Below are 27,599 nucleotides of genomic sequence, written 5' to 3'. Positions count from 1 at the left end.
TGTAATCCCAACACTTTGGGAGGCCCAGAAGGGCGAATCACTTGAGGTCAGTAGCTCAAGACCATCCTGGTCAACATGGTGAAACTCCGTCTCTACTACAAATACAAAAATTAGCTGGGCCTGGTGGCGGGCGCCTGTAATCCCAGCACTTTGGGAGGCTGAGGTAGGTGGATCACCTGAGGTCAGGGCAGATCATTTCAGGTCAGGAGTTCGAGACCAGCCTGGCCAACATGGTGAAACCATGTCTCTATTAAAAATACAAAAATTAGCCAGGCGTGGTGGTGCGCACCTGTCATCCCAGCTGCCTGGAGGGCTGGGGCGTGAGAATCACTTGAACCCAGGAGGTGGAGGTTGCAGTGAACTGAGATCACGTCGTTGCACTCCAGCCGGGGTGACAAAGTGAGACCTTGTCTTTAAAAAAAAAAAAATGCCAGGCACAGTGGCTCATGCCTGTAATCCCAGCACTTTGGGAGGCTGAGGTGGGTGGATCACTTGAGGCCAGGAGTTTGAGACCAGCCTAGCCAACATAGTGAAACTCCGTCTCTACTAAAAATACAAAAATTATCCTGGCCTGGTGGTGCATGCTTGTAATCCCAGCTGCTCGGGAGGCTGAGGCATGAGAATCACTTGAACCCGGGAGGGAGAGGCTGCAGTGAGCCGAGATCGCATCACTGCATTCCAGCCTGGGCCACAGAGCAAGACTCTGTCTCTAAAAAAAAAAAAAAAAAAAAAAAAAAGGCAATTGAAAGCAAGGTGACTTCACCTGGATTAGAAGGGTAGGAATAGAAGAGACAAGATGTAGAAGATACTTCAGGGACCTTGGGGGAAGAACAAGGGGAAGAAGGAGACAAGAGGAAAGAAAGAAATGAACATTCATGAAGCTCCGACTAAATACCAAGGAAAGGTGTGTTTACATACATTGCCTCACTTAATTCCCAGCACAAACCTGCAGGCAGGTATCCTGTTTTGCAGATGGAGAAAGTGATTCGTAGGGCTATTAAGTGGCTGGCTTAAGGTCACAGATGCAGTGAATGGCAGGTTAGGATCAGGTCTCTCAGATCCTAAGCCTATGTTACATTTACCAATCACGCTGCCCTCATAAGGGTGGAAGGTTTTGACCTTAAGTGGTGGATCATCAGTAGGATAATCCCAGGAGGTGAGAAAGAGGGATTTGTGCTGAAGAAGGAGAGTCTGGAAGGAACTAGATGGAGCCATGTAGAAGGCTGTGGGCAGAACCTACAGTTGGGGCAAGAGGAATATCTGAGGGGTATACAGGCATGGAATTCGGCTGGGCACGGTAGCTCACGCCTGTAATCCCAGCACTTTGGGAGGCCAAGGCGGGCAGATCACCTGAGGTCAGGAGTTCAAGACCGGCCTGGCCAACATGGCGAAACTCCGTCTCAACTAAAAATACAAAAATTAGCCAGGTGTTGTAGCGCATGCCTGTAGTCCCAGCTACTCAGGAGGCTGAGGCAGGAGAATCACTTGAACCTGGGAGTGGAGGTTGCAATGAGCCGAGATCGTGCCATTGTGTTGTCGCCTGGGCGACAGAACGAGACTCCATTTCAATAAATAAATAAATAAATAAATAAAGGCATGGAATTTGAGGGAAGGGTGTGTATTTTGGAGGGGGTGCCAATCAGGATCAGATGCAGATGGGAGGTCATAGCCATATGAGTTCCTAAGGAGAGCTCTTTCCATCATCAGCAGTGACTTTCTGGATTGGAAGCTGGCCAGAGACAGGTTTCTGGAAGATTAAGCTTTTTTGTTCTTGTTGTTTTTTCTATCTATGAGGAGAAAAGTTTTCTATAACTTTTTTAAAAATATTTTTTCATTGCCTGTTATTGTTAGCCTTTATTCTTCCAGACTATAGAACTGAAATTTTTTGGCTACTCACCCTGGCTGTGTCTGAAATCACCCACACTGAGAAATGTAGTTATGGTTGGAAAGGTGTTTTTTTGTTTACTGCATCTTGGTGAGTCACAATATACAGTATTGTCTTGACTTGTGGTGGGTGGGGATGAGCCCTTCTGTCTTATAATTTTCTTCTACATATGGTGCGGTTTTATTAACTACTGGTGAAGGGATAATTTGTTATTATCGTTGTTGCAAAAGCACAGCTGAATTTAGTGGTCCCTAGTGAGCGCTAGTGCTATCACCAGATGATTTCAGAGCAGCCAGAGGATTTCAGCACGTCTCCTTAATGGTGATGTGCTACCTTCCTGAAGATTCTGGGAGATTTTGGCCCTCGCACATGGTGTGACTTCGTAATAAGGCTAAAATGTGGATAATATTTTGACTGTACAGATGGGGAAACTGAGGGAAACACAGGTGGGGTTTGCTAGTTGCAAAAGCAGTCTCCATCGGCAGAAAACAGATCCTCTTTGGTAAAAAGCTATTCCACAATCTTGTTAATTTTTTTTTTTTTTTTTTTTTTTTGAGATGGAGTCTTGCTCTGGAGTGCAGTGGGGCAACCTCGGCTCACTGCAATCTCTGCCTTCTGGGTTCAAGTGATTCTCCTGCCTCAGCCTCCAGAGTAGCTGGGATTACAGGCACGTGCCACCATTCCTGGATAATTTTTGTATTTTTTTTTCTTTTTTTTAGTAGAGATGAGGTTTCACCATGTTGGCCAGGCTGGTCTTGAACTCCTGACCTCAAGTGATCTGCCTGCTGTGGCCTCCCAAAGTGATAGGATTTTAGGCGTGAGTCACCATGCCCAGCCAATGTTTGTTTTTTTGAGCCTGAGTTCTCCACGGGTTGCCTTTCCTGATTTTTTTGGTAGGTCCCAGATTGGCCCTGTATTTCCTTGAGCACTGGCCTTCAATATCAGATGAATGTGCAAGATGAATTCATCAGGGCATGAAAGGAAATTTCAAAATTTATGTTTCTTTTTATCTTTTGCCTTTAGATTTCTGTTGGTTCAAATAAATTATGTGCTACATAAATACATACAGAAAATTGAAATATGCATGGTGTATTAGAACAATACTTCATGTATATATACATTAAATAAATAAGCAGTGGTAGGCATACTCTTTGGGGCGGGCATGCTTAGAACTATTTTTTTGAATGGCGATGCCAATAAAACCATTTGCATCATAGTGCCCTGTGCAGGAGTATACTCATTGATTCTTAGCGGGCAAGCCTGGTGTCTGTTTCACTTGCCTTGTGTGTGGTCCCATAGATATTACTTGGCAATGAATGTCAAGCTTTTAAAGCCTGTTGCTGTCATACTGGAAACAGATTTGCTTTGTGATTTTATGTATCGGTTTTCTGCATGGGGACTTTGATGTATCACTGAGAAACATTCCCATGACTCCCCAGGAATTGCCTTTATATTAAAAGAGGCTGATTATCCTCTTATGATTTTTAGGGGGGGGAATATGGGCTCTGTTTGATTTTTGTTTTTTCTACTTTAACAAATCTGATTTGCAGTGACTTCATATGCTTTTTATTCTCTCCCAATTTGTCATTTGGCTAGGATGAACAGTAATTGTTGTACAGCCAAAATATCTTGCACCGGCTTTTAAAAGAGCTTAGGTCACTTTTCTGGGGTCCAGCTCAGTGGTACTTTTGCCTTCATTGAATCACCTATATACTGAAAAAAGAATACCCAGTAGAGAAAAATCTCATGGTGGTTACCATTGTGATGCCCGTGGGTTTTGACTTGAGCAAGTTAAAGAAATATGGACTTCTTTCCAGGTATAGGGAGCACAAAAACTTCCAGACCATCCTCCTAACTTCAAAAAGAATGGGTGCTCAGGAGAGTTGGGCCAAGTCACTTGTGACCCATAGTTAACCCATATCTTTCTTGCCATCCCTCTGTGCCCATCACCATTCTCATCTTTTGCTGGTCTGGTCACTCACATAAACCAGGGCATTGCCTGAGATCTGTTTGGTGTTGCAAAGCTATTAACTTCTTATTTTACACGCTCACAGAAAAGTTAAATCATTGTTCTTAAATGCTACGTGTGTTTAAGTGGCACTTGGGCATGCTTATTTATGCATTGCAGATATATTGCACTGTGATTTGTACAGCTTTGATCATTGCCTGCATTCAATGATCTTATCTAAATAATAAGAGTGAGTTCAAGGTGTGAGTGAACAGCATGGTGGGTTTCCTGCAGCCTGAGAGTATTTTGGAGGCTGAACCCAAATCTGATTTACTTTTTAACTTTGTGATGCCAAGGCTGAGGCATCCTATTTTTATTTTTGCATTAAATTATTGAAGCTGTTAAATCCATTTATTATTACAGGTATTGATTTAGTCCATACAAAGTGTGGTTGAGATAATGTTTGAAACTTCTGGCCTCTCATGGATAATTAGAGGGTTTGGTTTTTGTTTTTGTGTGTGTTTTAAGTTCCATAAATCTGCATTGGAATTGGCCATTATTTGTGTGTCCATTCCAATATCCTTCCTGATCTAAGCTTTTTGGGAGGTGCTGTGCTCTGAATGTTGGTGTAAATTCATATGTTGGAACGTAATACCTGAATGTCATAGTATCATGCGGTGGGGCCTTTAGGGCGTGATTAGGTCATGAGAGCTCTGCCCTCATAAATGGGATTCGTGCCCTTATGAAAGAGACTTGAAGGAGCCTGTTTGCCCCTTCCACCAGGAGAGGATGTAGCAAGAAGGTGCCGTCTGTGAGGAACAGGCCCTCATCAGATGCTGAATCTGCTGGCAACCTGAACTTGGACTTCCCAGCCCCTAGAACTGTGAGCAAGAAATTTCTGTTGTTTATAAATTACTCAGTCTAAGGTATTTTGTTATAGCAGCCCAAATATACTAAGGCAGGAGGGTGTTTTTTGTTGTTGTTGTTTTTTTAACTGTATTGCTGTTCTAGTGGGTTCCAGTCCTTTGTTTTTGAGGTCCTTTGTGGAATGGACACTGAATTTCCAGTAAGATCACTGTAAGTGAATCCTGGCCTCTCAGGGATAACATTTGAATCTGGTGCTTGATTATACCTCAGAGTGGAAGGTGTTATTATCACCTTCCATTTCAGTTACCAAGCCAGGAACTTCAGAGAAGTCTATGCCTACTCGTTCTTCCTCCTTCTTTCCTCAAAGGATGTATGTGGCCACTGAGTCCTGGTGATCCTACCTGTCATTCTCACTACTCCAAGGCACTCACTGTCCCCATTGGTCCATCCCATGTGATTGATGGCTTGCAATAAGTCTTTCCCTTCTCTTCCAAGCTACCCAGGCAGGAAAACTATGTTTGATCATGTAACTACCATAATAAAATCTCATCGTGTAATCCCATCAAATATAATCATGTTCAGTTCCTTTGTGTAGCATCCGTAGCCCCAGCCCATCTTTTTAGCTTCATCATCTCCAGCTTTTTCCCATGCACTCGCCTCACTACAACATTGGGCTAATGATACTTTCATTCCTCAGAGTCTTTGCTTATACCCTTCTCTTTTACTGGAAATTTCTGTCCTTCTCTTTGTGTAAACTCTCTCCTATCCGTGTTCATTTCCTCCCATCCTCCTAAGCTAAGCCAAATCCTATTAACCTGTCAGGACCAGGTTCAACCGAGAGCCTCTCCTAGCAGAATTAGTCTATTTCTTCACATCCTTCACTATTAATAATACCAGACTAGCTGTTACAGCCCTGTCTGAGTGGGTAAATGCCCACTGTCTTCCCAGATTATAGACATCATAAAGAAATGGTCTATTTCCTCATTCCAAACATATAACAGGTGCCCAGTAAAATGTTGGTTGAGTTAAACTGAATGTGTGATCATCAGTAAAATTCTACAAAGATACCCTCTGCCTTACCCAAACAATTCGTAAGCAGTTTTTAGACAGTCCTAAGCGTAGCTATTTAGAAGCCTATTTTTATATACTCATTTTCATAAGATGCTGTCATTTGTAAAATGCATCACTATTTTGCATACCACTAAGAAGCAGAGAAAATGGCACCACTAAACCCCAATACACCATTGTGACTGTAAGATATATTCAATTTCAGAGATGTTAAGAGTGAAAAATGGTGTTTCTTAAAATCAATGAAATAAAGAATTATGTTTTTACATGTTAGAGCTTGTAGTCTTAGTTGTATAACTGTGAAACAACTTGAAATGATTTGCAAATAAAAACTTAAGGTCTTTTTTTATTTCCATTTTAAAATGAGGAGTGACTAAAGGAGAATTTGGGACCAAGTGCCCAGGGAGTGACTTGGGACTCAAGGCCTTTTGACCATGGTTACGTCACTCTATCTTGTGGTACCTCTGACAAAGTCCTCAAGTTTCAACCTCAGTTCTTCTCTTTTAAAAGATGAGGATTTATGGATAAAGAATCACCTGTATTTTGAAAATCTGTGGGAAGAATTTCTTTAAATAAATAAATGCATACACACAAACACACACACACATACACACATTTGTTGAGACAGGATCTGTCTCTGTTGCCTAGGGTGGAGTACCATGGCACAGCCACAGCTATTGCAGCCTTGATCTCCTGGGCTTAAGTGATCCTCCCGGGCAAGCCACACCAGTAGCTGGGACTACAGGTGCATGCCACCACACCTAATTTTTTTTTTTTTTAATTGCTTGTACAGATGATGTCTTACTGTGTTTCCCAGGCTAGTCTCGAACTTCTGAGCTCAAGTGATCTTCCTGTTTCGGCCTCCCAAAGTGCTAAGATTGCAGGCATGAGCCACCAAGCCCAGTCCTTTAAATATTTTTATTTTAAAGAAATAGAGATGAGGTCTCACCATGCTGCCCAGACTGGTCTCGAACTCCTGGGCCCAAGTCGTCCTCCTGCCTCAGCCTCCCAACATGCTAGGATTACAGGCATGAGCCACTCACTGTGCCTGGACCCTTTAAATATTTTTTTAAATCATTAGCTTTAAAGTGCAATATTCTTTGCTGCACTGTGATGTTTATTTAGTCTTTGATGAAAATCCTTCTGTTAGGTTATGCTACCTAAACACATATCAAGGTTGATGATATTCTTTTTTTTTGAGAGGGAGTCTCGGTCTGTTGCCCATGCTGGAGTGCAGTGGCGCAATCTCGGCTCACTGCAAGCTCCGCCTCCTGGGCTCACGCCATTCTCCTGCCTCAGCCTCTCCGAGTAGCTGGGACTACAGGCGCCCGCCACCATGCCCGGCTAATTTTTTGTATTTTTAGTAGAGACGGGGTTTCACCGTGGTCTCGATCTCCTGACCTCGTGATCCGCCCGCCTCGGCCTCCCAAAGTGCTGGGATTACAAGTGTGAGCCACCGCGCCTGGCAAGGTTGATGATATTCATAACATCCCCCTAGCAATGGTGCAACACAGGATCCTGTTACAATTTCACTTTTTACATATGGAAACTCTTATTTCCCAACTATCATACTTGCCCAATGCCTTTTAGTTATTAAATTAAGTTGCTGATCAATTATATACACACACTTACATACTTAATATTTCTAGATTCTCTTTCTTCCTCTCCACTTACAATGTCATAGCCTTAAAAGCTTTCTCATTATCTGGAAGATTGAACTCTCTCTTTTATTTTAATTAATTAATTAATTTGTTTGTCGAGATGGAGTCTCACTCTCTGCCCAGGCTGGAGTGCAATGGTGTGTTCTTCGCTCACTGCAGCCTCCACCTCCTGGGTTCAAGCGATTCTCCTGCCTCAGCCTCCCGAGTAGCTGAGATTACAGGTGTGGGCCACCACACTCAGCTAATTTTTGTATTTTTAGTAGAGACAGGGTTTCACCGTGTTGGACAGGCTGGACTCTTAACTCCTGACCTCAAGTTATCCACCCACCTTGGCCTCCCAAAGTGCTGGGATTACAGGTGTGAGCCACCACGCCTGGCCTGAAATCTCTCTTTAACCATGTTCTGTTAAAAGAATTTCATGCCGTCAACACAAGTGCAACAGCAGCAGAGACAGCCCCAAGGTGAAAGCAGCAAGTCCATGGTGGGAGTGATTCTTTTTGGATGGGCCCTTTAGGCTCAAAGCATCCAGGGACAACAAGGCAGATTTTCATACCCCATCCCTGTGACCTTTCCAGCAGGGCTTGGGATTATCTTCTCTGTTGTCTGGATGCAGGCAGTCCCAGCCCTTGTTGGCAGCAGGCTTAGTTGCCACCCTGGCCTCTTGAGTTCATGGCTTCACCGCCCCCCCACAAGCTCTTCCCTGATTCCAGAGTGGCCACACCCCTCTGTGTGCGAAGGCAGCTCTGGGTCGGGAATTGGCTTGGGGGGTGGCTTGGGGAATGAAATCATGGCTGATGACCACATCCTGTTCTGCTTCCTGATGAAGGAAGGGGACCTCTTGATATCCTGACTGTATTTTTGGCTGAAAGACTTTCCTCTTGGCTGCACGGTAAGGGAACAGGTTAGGGGAAGCCAGGCTGTAGGGGTCAGAGGCCATCAGGGAAATTGCAGGTTGCACTTTTGTGCTTTTGGGTCACTGGGGCAGGTCTGGAGAATGTCTTGGAGGTAGACAGAAGCCGCTGAGTCTGAGAGTCCCTCGTGGTGCCTTTTTCCCTGACTTCCCATGTTGGGCCATGTCCCTTAGAATGGAGACTCCTTTGTCTCCAGGCTGGCTCAAGGCTGAACTTCAGGCTTGGAAAACAGAGACTTAGAACCAAATTCCTCACTTTGGGAAGCCAAGGTGGGCTGATCACTTGAGGTCAGGAGTTCAAGACCAGCCTGGCTAACTTGGTGAAACCCCATCACTACTAAAAAAAATACAAAAAAAATTAGCCGGATGTGGTGGCGTATGCCTGTAGTCCCAGCTACTCGGGAGGTTGAGGCAAGAGAATCACTTGAACTTGAGAGGTGGAGGTTGCAGTGAGCCAAGATCGCACCACTGCACTCCAGCCTGGGTGACAGAGCGAGACTCCATCTCAAAAAAATAAAAAATAAAAAAATTCCTTTCCTGGAACTTCAGTCTTTGACAATGAAAGAGGAGCTCTCTTTACCCTCCACCCACCCTGCTGTGTGTCCTAGGAAGTGTGGCTTCCTCCTGTGCCTGCTGCAGCTTCTACAGCTTACATGGGAGTGGGAGGCAGCTCTGTCCAAGGGAAGAGACCTAAGGGTGGCTCAATTTTGGAAAATGAGTTGTTGGATAAAGTGATTTGATTTTTGACATCTCTTCTAAACCAAGATGTTGATATGTTCTTGAGGCGATTATTTTGGTGTGCGGTTTAAGGATTATTACTCTTGTATGTTTCATAGGAGGTATGAAAACACTGAGAATGAATACTGTCCTCTCCCACTGTCTTCTTGCATGAGCTTAGATTACCTAGTTCTCTCACAGGGAACACCCTGTACGTTAAGCCACAGTGTGGTGAAATACCAAAGAAAAGATCTAAGCATTAGAAGTTAATGACATTCAGCTCCATTTCTATTTTCTTTGGGGATCAAATGTTCTACCCTGCCTTACGATGTAAGCGTGCGTTTTTGATGTGACTGAAACTTGGAATTTAGGAGCCAAGAGCGAGCCCAAAGCTGTGTTCTAGTATTCCATGGAAACTACTCTTGGAGTGTTGGGTGGAATTCCCAAGTGTTCAGTAACTTTGCGGCTTTAAGAAATGGGAAAAGGAGAATGGGTGCGGTGGCCCACACCTGTAATCCCAGCACTTTGGGAAGCCGAGGCAGGTGGATCACCTGAGGTCAGGAGTTTGAAACCAGCCTGACCAATATGATGAAACTCTGTTTCTACTAAAAATACAAAAATTAACTGGGCGTGATGTGCGCTTATAGTCCCAGCTACTTGGGAGGCTGAGGCAGGAGAATTGCTTGAATCCTGGAGGCAGAGGTTGCAGTGAGCAGAGATCATGCCACTGCACTCCAGCCTGGGTGACAGAGCAACACTTCATCTCAAAATAAATAAATAAATAAATAAATAAAAGGAAAAGAAAGAAAGAAATGGGAAAAGAGATGCTGCTTGGATTTTGGAGAAAGCGCGTGATTCTCATGGTGTTTCCTGAGAAAGTTATTACATCCATTTCAGTGAGCTGGGGCCTCATTTGAACCATTCCTAGACTCAGGCTGTATGAGTATTTGGGAGATTTGGACACTGACCGTGAGACACAGCCCTTGGTGGTCGGGTGGCTTCCAAACCCTGTTGGGAGCAAACTTTGCAGGAAGTGATGTGGTGTCAGTGTTGCAGTACGTTGGCAGCTGTCAGTCAGAGGTGTAGTTGCAGGGTGATAAACACCAAGAACTTGGGGGAAGTCTAAAGAGCATTTTGGCCTGATGCCATGAACACAGTGCCAGCCAGATAGTAAGCTTTCCATAAATGGTAGCTCTACCCAAGTTGAGATACATATTAACTTCACTTTGAAATGTACCAACTTTACTTCTAAGAAATATGGTAATGTCTGTCCTGGCTGAACCTGTTGGTTAAGTATTGCCAAAGATTTACCGCTCTAAAATTAAAGTTATGATTTTAGATGGTTCTCGACTTGTGGTTGACTTAAACATATTGATTGTGTGAATTTGTTTTCTTGCTTAGTTTATTTAGGATATATTTGGATACATTAGGAAGTAACATTGCCCAAAACTAGGGCAGTCTGTGGATGTGGAAAGTTCTGGGGACTTTTTACTAATTTTCCGATTTGGGTGTCTTTTTATACCTGCCTTTGAGATATGGTGGGGCTAAAACTATTTCATTCATGCTTTATGGAGTAGGAACTTGGGGCCCTTATCATGGCTCATTCATCTGTTCAGAGGGATTGGTTTTTCACTGGGAGTCCTGGCCCTGCCCCAGGGCTGTCAGTGGGAAGGTAGGAAGCTTTGTGCATGAATCCTTATTGCTATCTCAGCTTTCACAGAAGCCAGACAAACACACCCTTGGTGAAACAGTGGCTTTGCACCAGATGGGGTGTGGTCATCTGTCAGCATGTCCCAGCTACAATCGGCTGTGAGCCAGAGAGTCCATCTCAAGGTCACCCCCGCTCAGTCATGCTTCTGCACTCCGTGGAGGGCAGACAGTGCTCAAGAAGAATTTCCTGGAAGGAACACTGTCTGTCCACTCTGCAGCAGTATCCTGTGTCTTCAAGACGGCTGCTTGCTGCTGAATTGCGGTTTTTAAAAAAATAATTGTCAAGACAAGAAACATTCCTATGAAATTTGTCACTGAGCCTTCGTGGAAGGATGAGGTCTAGAGCATTGCTCATCACATCACAGTGGCCTCAGAGGACCACCAGTGGAGACGCCTGTCTGATCTGAGTACCAAGAACCAAGAATTTTTGGGCTTCCTTTGAGCCATCGATTTGGACCTCGTGAATTTTACAACTGCCATGTTTTTCCTATTTGACTTGGCTGTTATAAAGCTTACTGTTAAATGGAGCTAGGTGTGTAGCTCAACAGGATATGCATGGTTACCCTCATTCCTCCTATTACTTTTAAAATTACGTATCCTTAGAAGTCATTCCCAAGTTTTTTCTTAAGTAACAGTTTAAAAAGTGATGAAACTTCTTTAATTTCTGAGCTACTTAAAATTTTCTAATGTGCCAGATCCATCCATCTACATCCATCCATCTGCCCATCTACCATCCATCTATCCACCTACCACCCATCAATTATCCATTCACCATCCACTATCCCTCTCTCCATCCATCCACCCACCTACCATTCATCCATATCTCTATCTCCATCCACCACCCATCCATCCATCTACCATTCATCCATATATCTATTATCTATCACCGTTTGTCCATCCACCATCCATCCATCCATCCATCCATCCACCCACTTATCCGTCCATCCATCTACCCATCTACTGTCCACCTATTTATCTGTCAGTAATGATTTGGGGTCTAAGTATGACTATTAAAAACTAAAGACTGTTGGTGCTTATTGCATATGAAGTAAATGTTTAGGATTTTGATCCAAGACTTCTGCCCCCACCGTTTAAGCTCAAGGTAAAGGAAGACCTCCTGATTGTCATTAAACTACTGGTTATGGAAAATTTGGGGACACTAAATCATAGTAAACACAGTAAGAATTTATATACTTATATACATTTTATAGTTTATAGTGTTACATGTTGGTTATCTAATTTCTTTCCTATAAGAAAAGATATTAGAGGTAAGTATTGGTAAGGCAAATAATATTACGTCCTCATTTTTTCTGATGGTTTTCAGAATGGGTAATTTACTATCCAAAAGTCACTTAATTTATGAAGTAATAGCACCTGGTAATTGAACCTGGGTATTTTGAGGGCAAATACAATACAGTATCCTTTTCTCTATATACTGATGCCTGGAACTTGCAAGGACTTAAAAATGACAGAATTTCCCTTATGAGTGTGTTTTTTTGTTGTTGTTTGTTTTTTGAGTTAGGGTCTCACTTTGTTGCCCAGGCTATAACCTCAAACTCCTGGGCTCAAGGGATCCTCTGACCTCAGCCTCCCAAGTAGCTGGGAATACACATATGCCACCATGCCCAGCTAATTTTTTTTATTTTTTGTAGAGGTCGGTGTCTCACTGTTTTGCCCAGGCTGGTCTTGAACTCCTGTCCTCAAGCCATCCTCCCACCTCAACCTCCCAAAGCACTATGGTTACAGGCATGAGCCACTGTGTCTGTCCCCTGCCCCCCACCCCCAAGTGTCTTTGACACTTTGAAGGTGAAAAAGAAAGTTCTGGTTTGGCAGACATTTTTGGAAAAGCCAAGGATTAAATGCTGTGGACACAGTATTTCTGACACCATATTTTCATCTTAAATAATATTACAGGAGTGGAGCAGTGGGACTTCTCAGACCCATCAATTTTTGTGGGTATTTGAAGCCTGAGATTAGTTTTGGTAATACTCACTTCCAGTACACACATTTTCCTGTGAAAACTGGTTATTTGGCACGTGACACATAAATTGGCCATATGAATTGAGGATTGTATTAGTCCATTTTCATGCTGCTGATAAACACATACCCCAGACTGGGCAATTTACAAAAGAAAAGAGGTTTAATTGGACTCACAGTTCCACGTGGCTGGGGACGCCTCACAATCAAGGCAGAAGGCAGGGAGGAGAAAGTCCCATCTTACCTGGATGGCCTCAGGCAAAGAGAGAGCTTGTGCAGGGAAACTCCTCTTTTTAAAACCATCAGATCTCATGAGACTCACTCACCAATTGGGAGAACAGCACAAGAAAGACCCACCCCCATGATTCAACTACGTTTCACTGGGTCCCTCCCATGACACATGGGAATGTGGGAGTTACAATTCAAGATGAGATTTGGGTGGGGACACTGCCAAACCATATCAAGGATGCCTCAGAGTGAGACTGAAAAACTTGGTAATTTCAGCATTCACTTCCCTGGGAGTCATCTTAACGTAATGTAAGCAGGCCTACTGGTACTGCTGGATTTCGTCAGTATGGCTGTGTGTGTGTGTGTGTGTGTGTGTGTGTCTGTGTCTGTGTCTGTGTCTGTGTGAGCTGTAGCCAATTGAGTAGACCACATGCATCTTCTAGCTGGATTAGTTAATTCTCCTTGTTCCACAGCAAATTTAAGGTGACTGATGTCATTCAATTTATAACATATGATTTAGTTTCAATGAATTAGGTATCATTTTGCTAAGGAAGCCTGCATAATAGTGGCCCATTCTGTAGCACATTCCTTGTGGTTTAAACATTTTAAATAGTAGTGGAAATAATAGCTAATGTTTATTGAGAACCGATCCTGAGATAGGGTAACATTTATTGAGAACCGATAATGGGATAGGCACGAGGCAAATTCTGTAACATAGATGATCTCATTTAATGCTCATGACAACCCAATGATTTAGGAATCTTATCATCCCCACCTGTTAGAGGGACAGGACATTTAGAGTTTGCCCCAAGTCACGCTGAAAGTAAAGATTTGACTTGCAAAGCCAAGATATGACCGGATGCGTGCAGCCTGACTCCCAGCTTGGACTCCCAACACTGAGCTTGGTACGTAGCTGTCTCCCAGTGAAACTGAGTTCTTTGCAGCTCCTGGAGAAAACCCAGAGTACTGATAGTTCCCAAATTGCCATGGTGGCATCCATTCACAAGGCCGTGATACAATTAACCTGCTGTAAGGGAAATGGATACGTACTTGTTGGCACATTGTGACCTTAGCATATCTGCTGGTTGTGGAGCTCTTCATTAGTCCATGTCGTGGATCAGTTCCACAACCAGGGTCATAGGCAAATATTTTCCCCACCAAAATCAGAAAGAAGTTATACCAAATCGACTCCATTTTGCTTTCCTTCGTGTTTTTCAAATAATGCCCTTTTTCTCTGTATAGTTTTTTTGGTTGTTTATTTATTTATTTATATATTTTTTGTTCAGGGACTAGAAGAATATAGATAGAGAAAAAATTTTATTCTATCTGAATACGTAATTTTTTTAAAGTATAGAAAATGCATTATCAGCCTCCGTTGCGCAGGTGGAAGGACAGCCGCCTGCCGGCCTCCTTTGCCAGCAAGAATACAGCCTTGCAAATTATTGGCAGCTGGCACCGTAATGAGTCCATTTCAGCATAAATGGGCTATTGCTTATTAATTTCTGCCAGTTCCTAAGCAATTCAGGAACCGCTTTGGAAATTTGGAAATTTGCAGAGAGCCATTTAAGGAGGATGCCCAGGGAAAGGGAGCGAACCGGGTAGCAGTGGGGGAATTGTGGAAAGGGAACATATTGTGGGGTAATAATGGGGTATTGCTGAGAACTCGTGCTCCTTTCCCTGCAAGCATGAGTCACTAACTTCATGGTTAAATAGCATATTTTCCAAGATAAGGAAGAACTGTCTTTGCTTATTGTTCCATTCTGAATAGACGTATATATTTATTTACTGCCTGTATGTGGCTGCTTTCCACAAAATAGGCAGTTTTCTTCAAATTCCCGCTCAAAGTATTTGTCATCTCAGGTTCCCACCTGCTGAAACCACCAGCAGCGGGCAGCCCCAGGGGAATGTCTGGGAAGAAAGTACCAAAATGAAGCCACCCAAAGAGGCCCTTCAGGCCTTTCTTTTGCTTGCCTTAGTATTTGTAATTTCATCTCTACCAGCAGGCTTTAAAAAGATGAAGGAAATAAAACAACCTCATTAACCCCACGTGTTCCTGGAGCTCTTGTCCGTTGATTTTCCATGTTAAATTGCAGTTTGGATCTTTTACCTAAATTTTTTCCTGTGCATATTCTTCATGCATTTTCTCTGAATATGATGTTTGCCTTCGTAAGAAAACGTGTATACAATGGAAAGTTCTGTGTAAGTGATTTGGGCTTCTGTTTTACTCTCTTTCAGCATTTTCTTCAATGTTTGTTATAGATACAGCACTACTTTGAGAATAACTGAGGGTTGCTGGTTTCCTTTCATTTCTGTTTCTTGAGACTCTGAAGATTGAGTGGGACATGGGAATCATTCTGTAGTAACCTGTTTCTGTTGTCCAACACCTTAATATACACAGATAGATTAAAATAATAAGATAACTTAGTCTGTAGGGCTATGTATTACCCTAAATGTAAATAAGCTGGTATGTATTTATTTATTTATCTGATTTAAGCCTGTCATTTTATGCCTGTATCCAAATGTTACATCATTTGATTTGGGATGTCATATTGTTACAGGTAAGAGGTCCCGATCCAGACCCCAAGAGAGGGTTCTTGGATCTCGCACAAGAAAGAATTCAGGGAGAGCCTATAAAGTGAAAGCAAGTTTATTAAGAAAGTGAAGGAATAAAAGAATGGCTACTCCGTAGACAGAGCAGCTCCGAGGGTTGCTGGTTGCCCATTTTTATAGTTATTTCTTGATGATATGCTAAACGGGGTGGATTATTCATGCCTCCCAGGCTGGAGTGCAAAGGTGTGATCTTGGCTCACTGCAACCTCCACCTCCCGGGTTCCAGCGATTCTCCGCCACAGCCTCCTGAGTATCTGGGATTAGAGGCACCCACCATCATACCTGGCTAATTTTTGTATTTTAGTAAAGATGGGGTTTCACCATGTTGGCCAGGTTGGTCTTGAACTCCTGACCTCAGGTGATCCGCCTGCCTTGGCCTCCCAAAGTGCTGGGATTACAGGCGTAAGCCACCACGCCCAGCCCATGCCTCCCCTTTCTAGACCATATAAGGTAATTTCCTGACATTGCCATGGCATTGTAAACTATCATGGCACTGGTGGGAGTGTAGCAGTGAGGATGGCCAGAGGTCACTCTTGTCACGATCTTGGTTTTGGTGGGTTTTAGCGGACTTCTTTACTGCAATCTGTTTTATCAGCAAAGTCTTTATAACCTGTATCTTGTGCTGACCTTCTGCCTCATCCCGTGAGTTAGAATGCCTTAACCATCTGGGAATGCAGACCAGTAGGTTTCAGCCTCATTTTACCCAGCTCCTATTTAAGATGGAGTTGCTGTGGTTCAAATGCCTCTGACAGTATTTCACAAAAAGTTGATGTCATAGAATTGATGAAATGGGTTTGACAGAAAATGCCCATTTCCTTCCTTCTGCCTCATCATTTTCTTTCTGTTTTTCTATCTCCTCTGACCTGTTCCTCTCCAGGTTCTTGGCGCATTCTCACAGACTTAGATGAAACTGTGATGGCCACTGCAGGGGGCAGGTGCTGACATCATCCCCAGCCCTGTGGCTGTTCATTCGAACATCATTCCCAACCTCAATATCTAAATGCCACAGTGCTCTTGGAGCAAGTTGGGCTGGGGACCACTGTTGCCTTTTAAGGTAGGTTTGCATATGTATATTTGAGCCTATATGTTTGTATGAATTAATGGAAATGCTTCAAAGGTGGTGGGACAGATACATTTTACTATCATTGTTGTGTGCAGCTCGTGGGAAAAAGAATTTGGAATCACTTCCTTGGATTAGGGTTACACCTATCTGACAATTCAAAAGCCATTAGCGTTAAAACAAAACAGAAAAGACAAAGTAGGTGCCTATGAAATCCTTTTCTCCGCTGTGAATTGCCCTCAGGATCTCATAAATTTATCCCTGGGCTTCACCATCTTTATATCGGATTATGTTTGAAAAAGGCAAACCCGAGCTTCAAAATCTGACTTGAAAAACAATGTATGTTTTGTTTCTGCTTTGGATAATCTTTAAAAAGCAAAAATAAACACAGTCAAAATAATAATCTTTTCAAAATCAAAGATCATCTTATATTTGTTGCAAAACTTTCCTGCTTAGTCTCTGGTGTTCAGGGTATTTGTGTGTGACTTGGCAAAACTCTTTTCATGGGTTGTAACGATTTAGCGAAAACTTTCAGAACTTTGTCTCAATTTAATCTTAGCTCTCCCTCACCCCCACCCCCCAACACCGTCTTCAAGCTCAGCCTCCAGTAGGGAAAAAACAGGCTTGAAACCAAGACCTCCCACTAGAATCTAATTTTAAATTTGCAATCTGTTGTCTTGTGATTTCGCTTCAAATTTAACTTAGAAATAAATATATTTCATCCTTTCTCCTGCAGTTTTGGAGGCCTGTTTTCAAGTCATAGAAGGGTAATGATTACGTTTATTTTAATAAGTTTTTAAATACCTCAGGGAGTGAAAATTTATATTATTAATCATTATAACTTACATCATTAAATGCCTTATGGTTGGATTTCACAATGTCCTTCCCAATGACAGAGAAACCCTTGCTTTCACAGTTAACTTTTGACTTGAATATGATATGAATTGGATTATCATGGGCCCACCAGTGAGATCTAAGGTTTTATGTATTTGAAGTGCCCTTGTTATAAGGCAATGTCGATGTTGAACATTCCCACTCAGAAGAGCTAGACTAAAACTTCCGTATATTTAGGTTACAATCACAAGTAAGATATGGTTTCTGCCATTGAGATTTTATAATAAAATGAGAAGAGGGTACTTAAAAACAAGACAAATGTGCCAGTGTACAAATAACCCTGCCATAGATACAATGAGAGGAGGTCAGTGTGTCATTGAAATATAGCGAAAAAGTGGAATAAGTCCAAGCTAGGTAGTATTTTCTTCATCTTAGGTAATTTTCCCAGGCCATCTGTTTTAGAGTTTGGGTTTGATGCTGTTTTGTTGTAGCTGTCAGCATAGTGCCCACATCCTTACTCTCTTCAACTGTAAAAAAAAATTCAGTGACTTAAAAACCTGTTGGCATGTTCTATTTATTTTACTTTCCTTAAAATGAATTACGTATTTAGTATAAAAACATTAGAAAATACCAAAAAAGGTATAATTGTGAAAATTAAAACGCCCTACAAGCAATCCATCTGAAATAATTGCTTTTTAAAATTCTTACACAGATTTATCGTGTGTATATGCATGTGAAATATTTACATATTAATATTCTTTTTTTTTTTTTTTTTAACCTGAGACAGCATTTTGCTCTGTCACCCAGGCTGGAGTGCAATGGTGCAATCTCGGCTCACTGCAATCTCCGCCTCTAGGATTCAAGAGATTCTCATGCCTCAGGCCTCCTGAGTAGCTGGGATTACAGGCACCCCTGCCCCCCGCACCACCACACCCAGCTAATTTTTGTAGTTTTTAGTAGAGATAGGGTTTCACCATACTGGCCAGACTAGTCTCAAACTCGTGACCTCAAGTGATCCACCTGCCTCAGCCTTTTGAAGTGCTGGGATTACAGGTGTGAGCCACCGCCCCCAGCCACATCTTAATATTCTTGGAGAAAATTTTTAGCTGTCTCAAGGTCTGTATGTTGAATGTGCATCTCAAATCTAAGATTTTGATTCTGGAAGATGAGAAGAATTTTGCACTAGAGATGTTTGACCCCAGTGGTAGAATCACCTTTTGGATTATTTACTCCCACACAGGGCAGGCCCTGGCCAGCTGACCCACAGGGCTGGGCATTGTTCATGTGGAACTTTCCTATTCTTCAGCTAGGGGGTGAAGCATCCTGTCCTGCTGTCTGCTAGGAGCGCCACTGGAACCTCTGGTGTAATTGAGGGCATTAGACATCCTAAACCGTAAAAATATTATTATAACTTCCTTAGTCCTCAAGGTGATGAAGTTGTTTCCAGATTCCTTTGTGTCTTTTTCTTTCCTTTCCTGTTTTCCCTCAACAATCTGTGGTTATGGAAATATTTTTCTATGTTCTTTATGCCCAGGACTTTGACCACAGGGTGGCTTTCTATTAACTGGAATATTTTCTTATGCAGTACAGGTGGTTTAAAAATGCAAGGTACGTGCTGTATCTTGGGTCATATAGGGTTGACCTTTCTTTTTTATTGTGTTCTATTTGTTCACTCATGTATTTTTTTTTTTGAGAAGGAGTCTCGCACTATTTCCCAGGCTGGAGTGCAGTGGCACGATCTTGGCTCACTGCAGCCTCTGCCTTCTGGGTTCAAGTGATTCTCCTGCCTCAGTCTCCCAAGTAGAGCTGGGATTACAGGCGTGTACCATGCCTGGCTAATTTTTGTATTTTTGTAGAGGCAGGGTTTTGCCATGTTGGCCAGGCTGGTCTCAAACTCCTGATCTCAAGTAATCCACCCACCTCGGCCCCCCAAAGTGCTGGGATCAGGCGTGAGCCACCGTGCCCGGCACTTACTCATGTATTAATATCATCATTGATGTTCATAATGATCTTGCACAGGCATTGCAAGCAGTTAAGTTTCTCTTTAATTTCAAGGGTGTTTACCTTTACTCAGGAAGCACACTTGTAATAGTTGCTTTAAAAGTCTTTGTGTGATAATTCCAACATCTGGGCGACCTTGGGATTGGCATCTATTGATTGTCCTTACCCCTGAGAGCTAATTAAATTTTCCTGGTTCTTTGGAATGCATTGTGGGCATTTTGAATATTATGTTGTGATACTCCAGGTCTTGTTACATCATCTGGAGAATATTGATTTTTCCTTGTTGTTATTTTGCAGGCAGTCAACCTGACTGGGTTCAGATTGTAAGTGCTGTCTCACCTCCGTGGGTGGAGGCTCTAATGTCAGTTCAGTTTTCAAAGCCTTTGGTATACTGCTTTGAGTTTGTCCCGTTTGTGTGCCACTCAGGGGTTAGTCTGAGGGTTGGGCTGTGGTTTATGTCATGATTCAGTTCTCAAAGCGTTTGCTGTCTTGCTTTGGGTCAGTCCTAGGCATGTGCATCTGAGGAGTGAGCCTGGCACTTGTGCAGATTTATACACACCATTATGGGATGTTCTTTTCCAGTTCTCTTTTCTCTAAGATCTCCACACTCTCTCTGGCTTACAGGGACCATTCTTGATTCCTCTGGGTGGAGCAACAAGGTCTGATCCAGAGTTTTTTTTTGTTGCCTGTGCCATAGCTTCACTGGAGCTGTACTCACCCTTGGTATAAGGCTGGGTGAGAAATTAGGACAATAAAAACAAAATAGGAAACTCACCCTTAAATGGGTGGCATTCTCAGGTTTTGATCTTTTTTTATTTATTTTTTATTTGTTTGCTTTTGTTTACTTTTTGGTCCAGAGTTTTTGGTTGTCATTAGCTGGGGCAAGATAGGCCTTAGTTGGTTTACTCCAACTTGCTGGCAGCAGATATTAACAACTTATTTTTTTTTCACTAGTTTATTAAGACAGAAGCTTTATCCTCAGATACTCAATGTCACCTCTTTATTTAACCTCATTTTGGACCACTGTTCTGTTTGCTTTGTACTTTCTGATCACATTTTGCTAGATGATGCTAAATGCTTGCTTTTTTGTTATTGTTGTTGCCTAATTCGTTGCAATTATGTTAGAATATTATAGATGCTTTTCACCTAAAAATAAAAGGGGATTCAACTATATTTCTTTTGGAAGAACCCTCACTTTAAACTACAGTTTCATTAGAATATTCAGTTAGTTAGTTAAGACTTGTTTTGTTTGTTCAAGTTTTTATTTCAAAATAATTATGATTCACAGGAAATTGTATGCAGGAAATGTAACCATCACCCAGTTTTTTCTAATGGTTGCATCTTACATGATTATAGTAAAATACTAAAGCCAGGAATTTGACATTGTTTCAATGTATGTGTATAGTTCTATATCTTTTTTTTTTTTTTTTACAAAAGGCTTAGTAGCCTAATAAATCTATAAAAGCAGCCCCTGAGAAATGACCACCTACCTGATATATATATATGAACCACCCTAACTAATAAGTATTTGTGCATATTGATACAGTTTCTTAAAATACCTTTTAACTCCTTTACTATGTATAGACAGTCCCCAACTTAGGGTGGTTTGAGTTGTGTTTTTTTAACTTTACAGTGGTACACATACAATCATTTTGTTTTTCACTTTCAGCACAGTATTCAGTAAGTTACATGAAATATTCAACACTTATTATAAATAAATATTCAACAAATATTCAATACTTAAAATAGGCTTTGTGTCAGATGATTTTGCTCAACTGTAGGCTAATGTAAGTGTTCTGATCACATTTAGGGTAAGCTATGCTGAGCTATGATGTTTGGTAGGTTAGGTGTATTAAATGCATTTTTGACTTAGGATATTTTCACCTTACAATGGGTTTATGAGGACATGACCCCATCATAAATGGAGGAGCATCTGCATTTAATTTGATGGGATTTAAAGGCCTTTAAGGTGATTACTTATTGAAAAGTTTAACTCATCACTTTAAGAGAGGGATCATGGTGTTGGTAAGAATAGAAAAATCACACTCATCCTACTGTCTTTGATCCCTGGCCCTAAGCCCTCCCTTGGGAACTCCTGATGCTTTGACCCCATACCACTTTCAGATGACACTCTTGCCCGTCATGCCACTAAGCCTCCTTTGCCCTCACTTTCTCTGGATCGTCCTAGGCCTGAGCAATTCTGCACTTAGTACCCTGACTATGGGGAGAGGTGCCCTCTCAACTCTTAACCTCATTCCTCAACCTCTGCACTGCGGCTCTAAAAGGAAGAGGAAGATAGGAACTGGGGGCAAGAATTCAGTGGAATGAGACAGGTGCAAGCCCTTAATTCTTTCCCCAGGAAGAATTGGGAGTGGGGAGGGGAATACACTGGAGCACAAGCTGAACACCCTCACCCCTAAGTTCATGGATCAGGGTGACCTTCAACCCAGTGGTCCAGAGTAAGGGACTGACACAGACCTGCAGGTGGAAGAGACCCAGAGAGCAGCGAGCTGTTTGGGATGTTCTTCCAGACATCCTGAGAGAAGAGGCTAGTGTATTTAAGACTGATGTGTGCTGTGTCTCGTTCGCATTGTGGTCATGTTCTCACCTATGTTGCATTGTAGTTGTATGAGTTTTCACATCTTAGATTAAAGTGTCTTTGTCATTCATGCATTCCAGTATTTTTTTTTCTTTTGGGTTTTTGGTGTTTTTTTAATGGACCACCTACAACCTTTCAGGCTGGGTTCTAGGCAATGAGGATACAGCAGGAAACAGGACACTTCCAGCCCTCCTGAAGCTTAGGCTCTAGTGGGAAAGGATAGAGAATAAGAAAGACCAGTAAGTGAAATATATGTTGGTTACAATTATGATCAATGTGAAGGGGAGCAAAAGAAGAGGGGTAAGAAATGTTGAATTCTGCAGCACTGGTTGTCATTTTAGATGGAGGGGTCAGGAAAGGCCTCCTTGACCAGGGGACATCTGAAGGAACTTGGTGGAGTAGGCGGAAAGGCGGAGCGTTCTAGGCAGAGGGACAGGCACAGGCCCTGAGGCAGGCTAAGGAAGCCAGAACTTAGAACAGGGATGTCCAATCTTTTGGCTTCCCTGGGCCACATTGGAAGAAGAAGAATTGTCTTGGGCCACACATAAGATACACTAACACTAACGATAACGGATGAGCCAAAAAAACCAAAATCACAAAAAAATCTCATAGTGTTTTAAGAAAGTGTACGAATTTGTGTTGGGCTGCATTCAAAGCCATCCATGTGGCCTGTGGGCTATGGGTTGGACAAGCTTGACTTAGAAGATTGGAAAGAAAGAAAAGCACAAGAAGCCAGACTTGAGGTTTGAATATGGAGAGTTGTTCTTAGGCTAAAAGCTTGTCCTACCTCCCTCCTACCTAGTCCCTAAACATGAGAGCTATCTGGGACCACTAACATTCTATATAAGTAAATCATAGTCTGAAATTAAGAGTTTAATGAATTTAAAACTGGTAATGTTTCCAAGCTTTGAGATCTAGTACCAGTTTTCTGGCATCCACCTTTTCAATGTCAATCCTAATTTTTGCATTTCAGCCTGTCCTCCTTGTCCCAAATATTCTCTCTCCTACCTAGTGACTGTGTGATGATGTTAGTGAGGTGCTGGTCCTTCACTTTTTGCTTTTGTTACTAAAATGCACCAGTATTTATTGATGCTTAATCATGCGTGGAATATTTCTAGTCTTGTGGAAGCCGTAAAAAAAGTAAAAGTTAATTTCTGCTCTGAATTTGCTTTCTTTGTGCTACAGGAACAACAAAACCCACACAAATATAAAATGCAAATCAGGTTTTGTTTGTTGAAGATAAAAATAAAAAGGTTTAAGTAAGATAGAATAGGAAGAAATTAAGATGATGGAAGTAGCTGGCATTTTACATTTGTACATGGAAAGGTTAAAACTTAAAATTCATCAGCCGGGCACGGTGGCTCACGCCTGTAATCCCAGCACTTGGGAGGCCTAGGTGGGCAGATCACGAGGTCAGGAGATTGAGACCATCCTGGCTAACATGGTGAAACCCCGTCTCTAATAAAAATACAAAAAATTAGCCAGGCGTGGTGGCGGGCGCCTGTAGTTTCAGCTACTCGGAAGGCTGAGGCAGGAGAATGGCGTGAACCCAGGAGGTGGAGCTTGCAGTGAGCCAAGGTCGCGCCACTGCACTCCAGCCTGGGCGACAGAGCAAGACTCCGTCTCAAAAAAAAAACAAAACAAAAAACCTTAACGTTCACAAACTTTCTGGGGGTTGCCAGTGGGACAGGGGTTGTCCCTGAAGCGGAGATTGTGTCTCCTGTATGCAATGAGCAATTTCAGCTTTTTACGCTGATGTTATTTCAGAGTCCTCCGCTGATCCCACATGGGCTTTCATCGTTCTTACTAACCTCTCAGGAACAGCTTTCAAATTGAAGGGTGTTTCAGCAATCCCTAGAAACTTATTTTTCTTAACTTCAGTTGCTTCAAACTTCCTGCTCACTCTCCTTAGGCCATCCCCTGAGAGTTTCTCTTAGTAGGATTTAGGAGATTTGGCATTCCTGTCTACATTCTAGTTCTGAAGATAACAGACCCATCAGCGTGATGCATGGACTGCGGTAATTCTTGAAGGTTGGGGCCATTTCCTTCAGGAAACCTCTCCTGAGGCTTTTAACTTGATGAGTTTTCTGTTGGCAGAAACAAGCCTTACCAGAAAGCTGTTGTTGAAAATATATGTGTCAATTTATATTTGCAAACTTTTGATATATGTGCTAGAGGAGGGTAAATCTTAGCATATTTGAGGCGACAGTTTTGCCTTTTCTTTTACTCAATTTGTTTCATCATAGTTCTTTCCTCTTTTAAATTTAAACCTATGTGATTCTTAAAATGGGGCTGTGACTAACATTGGTTCTAAGTCTTTATTTATTGGCAAAACATATAGTTACATACGCACATCCAGGTATCTTAATATATGCTTTAAAAAAATAAAGAACTCCAAGGCATTGGTCAAAGCCTTTAGTGTTGTTGCAATGCATATTTATTTATTTTACTTGTAAGAAATGTGGCATGTGCCATTCTTAGGAATTTAGATAATATAAATGGTTGTGCACAGACCGTTGATCTTTTCGTTTTTATCTTTTTTCTTGCTTCTTAAAGATACCAGAGAAGCGTGAACATATTGCTTTGAAATCTACTTGCTCCTAGTAAAAAAGAGATTGTCTTTATTGGAAAATTCCCTCTGAGATTCCTGTGATGTGTGACCTGGTGGGGAATATTCCAGCCTGGGAATAGCTTAACATCTGGTGTCTGTATGAGTTACCCCTGAACTCACTGGAACATTCAATGGAGGGTTTCCCTTTGTGTTGCCACGAATTTTATTTCAGTAAAGATGTGCTGGTGAGAGTTTCAGCAACGTTTTAGCCTGAACAGTGGAATTGTAGAGTAAGTCCAGGATCAATGTGAAGGTATATTGTGTTCCAGGCTCTTTCGATCTCTTTGCAACGATCACGGTAATATCACTTCCTGCTTCGCCACGATGCCTTTTACTTTCTTGTCTATTGCGTGCCTTCCCTGGCTAGAAATTAGCTTCGTGAGAGTAGGGGATGTGTCCCTTTTGTTCACTGCTGTATCTCTGGCTTCTAGAACATGGTAGGTGCTCAGTGTGTATTTTCTGAATGAATGGCTCCATAGGTGGTTAAAAGAACCACCTCAGAGATATGGCCAGTTTCTCTGTTTTTCTTCTTTCCTTTCCAGCTATTTTCATGTGCGTTATCTTAAGTGCATACAATTTGAAGTGTGCTAGAGAGACCTCATGGAATAAGAACAGGCTAAGTAGAGTCACAGTTGTCGAGCTTTGAAGATTTTTCTCTTTCCCACTGTGGGTAACAGAATTGTGTCATCAGGTCAGTGAGAGAGACTGTAAAAATATTAAGGAGGGACTTGAATTAACCTGGGGGGCCCCAGAAGGCTGAATCACACTTAGTGGTTTCACAATGTGAATTTCTGTTTGCAGGGCACGCTGTACCAGATTAATGTTCGCAGGTTGGATTTGCTCCCAGAAATAAACCCATTAATCTACTGCTAAGCAGAGAGCGGAGTTTCTATTTTTTTCTATTTTGTTTTGCCCATCCCCACCACCCTTCCATAGCCCTCCCAAAATGCCCCTAAAATCCAGATTCTCACAAGGCTGTGACATTAAAGGTCAAGGCTGTTTTTTTATTTTTGACTTTGATTTACTAGGAAAAGTTGATCAGACTTACACCTTGAGGTTTTCCATTTTTGATTGATTTTGAAGTATCATTAGAGCTGAAATAGCGCCAAAAAAAAAAAAAAAAAAAAAAGAAAAAACGAAAGGTACCCATTGGCAGGGAGGGAAGGAGGTTACCAAATGCACCTCTAAGTTTTGCTTTTTGAAATATGTATATCATTTCAAACAGAAATTACTCCTTTGGTGAACATTTTGGTTTGTACTTTCAGAGTTTTCAATGTATAGATAGGAGCAGAACTTCAAATGTTTAGTAAGGAAGACAAGGTCAGAGGAGTTTCTGGCTGTCCAAAAGCAGTGCTCTCAGCTGTGGCCTGTGGCCATCTTCCCTCTGGACAGAGACAAGTCTAACTCTCTGATGCTCATATTTCTGAGCTCATTTCACATCTCAGGGGGCAGTCTCAGTAGATGATGCTACTGTTCACCTGCTCCCAGGTAAGAGTCCAAGAACCTACCAGGTGCATATAGGAAGTTGTGCTGTTACTTACCCAACAACCTCTGTGAGCCAAGGTGTTCTGCCCTCCCTGCAGGGTGAGCTCTTTCTCTGAGATGCCTATACCTGTACTAATAGTGACTCAATTCTCCCCTTTCCCCCCGCTTTGCTGCAGACCATAAAACCATGGGAAACGCAGAAAGTCAACATGTAGAGCACGAGTTTTATGGAGAAAAGCATGCCAGCCTGGGGCGCAAGCACACGTCCCGCTCCCTGCGCCTCTCGCACAAGACGCGGAGGACCAGGCACGCTTCCTCGGGGAAGGTGATCCACAGGAACTCCGAAGTGAGCACCCGATCCAGCAGCACCCCCAGCATCCCCCAGTCTCTGGCTGAAAATGGCCTGGAGCCCTTCTCCCAAGATGGTACCCTAGAAGACTTCGGGAGCCCCATCTGGGTGGACCGAGTGGACATGGGCTTGAGACCTGTGTCTTACACTGACTCTTCTGTCACTCCCAGCGTAGACAGCAGCATCGTCCTCACAGCAGCCTCTGTGCAGAGCATGCCAGACTCTGAGGAGAGCAGGCTTTATGGGGATGACGCTACATATTTGGCTGAGGGAGGCAGGAGGCAGCATTCCTATACATCCAATGGGCCCACTTTCATGGAGACGGCGAGCTTTAAGAAGAAACGCTCCAAATCTGCAGACATCTGGCGGGAGGACAGCCTGGAATTCTCACTCTCTGATCTGAGCCAAGAACATTTAACAAGCAACGAAGAAATCTTGGGTTCCGCCGAAGAGAAGGACTGCGAGGAGGCTCGGGGGATGGAGACGCGGGTGAGTCCGCGGCAGCGCAGCACCTGTCAGAGAGCCAATTCATTGGGTGACTTGTATGTTCAGAAAAACTCTGGAGTGACAGCAAACGGGGGGCCGGGGAGCAAATTTGCAGGCTACTGTCGGAATTTGGTGTCTGATATTCCCAATCTTGCAAACCATAAGATGCCACCAGCTGCTGCCGAAGAGACTCCTCCGTACAGTAATTATAACACACTTCCCTGTAGGAAATCTCACTGTCTCTCTGAAGGTGCCACCAACCCACAAATTAGCCATAGCAACAGCATGCAAGGCAGAAGAGCTAAAACAACTCAGGTAAAGTGATTGAAATTTGTTTCAATATTTTGGGAATGGTGCATGACTCTTTAAGTGCATGACTTTGCTCTTAGAAGATTTCCATCTTTTAACCGGGTTTTACCCTGTTTGCCTGGTAGTTGCTGCAGCTGGTGCTGTTTTGGGAGGATTTCTCTCTCTTCTGCTTTGCCCCTCTTACATTTCTGTGGTTAAGGGGTGGGGATTAAGGGAAGTGTGTGGGGGGAGTGGCGATGTGATAGGAGTGGGAAAAAAGCTAGTAAGTTCATATTGGGAAACTG

The 27,599-nt window shown here is 42.6% G+C and overlaps 1 protein-coding gene across 14 annotated transcripts in view; it reads left to right on the top strand.

The window, feature by feature from the left end:
• Positions 1-27,599, top strand: part of TIAM1 (TIAM Rac1 associated GEF 1) — a 441,301-nt gene that overhangs the window by 265,417 nt on the left and 148,285 nt on the right. For 12 of the 14 annotated variants that reach the window (XM_054542444.2, XM_024239448.3, XM_054542447.2 and 9 more), the window contains 2 exons: positions 16,459-16,635; positions 26,348-27,321. In XM_054542444.2, the coding sequence (XP_054398419.1) occupies positions 26,359-27,321 (963 nt within the window). In that variant the 5' untranslated portion in view covers positions 16,459-16,635; positions 26,348-26,358. The remainder of the gene's footprint in view (positions 1-16,458; positions 16,636-26,347; positions 27,322-27,599) is intronic. The other 2 variants (XM_054542445.2, XM_063720868.1) reach the window with 1 other exon arrangement.

Source organism: Pongo abelii, chromosome 22 (genome assembly GCF_028885655.2).
Source record: "Pongo abelii isolate AG06213 chromosome 22, NHGRI_mPonAbe1-v2.0_pri, whole genome shotgun sequence".
In the NCBI taxonomy this organism is placed as follows: Eukaryota; Metazoa; Chordata; class Mammalia; order Primates; family Hominidae; genus Pongo; species Pongo abelii.
This window is presented reverse-complemented; position numbering and strand designations above follow the sequence as displayed.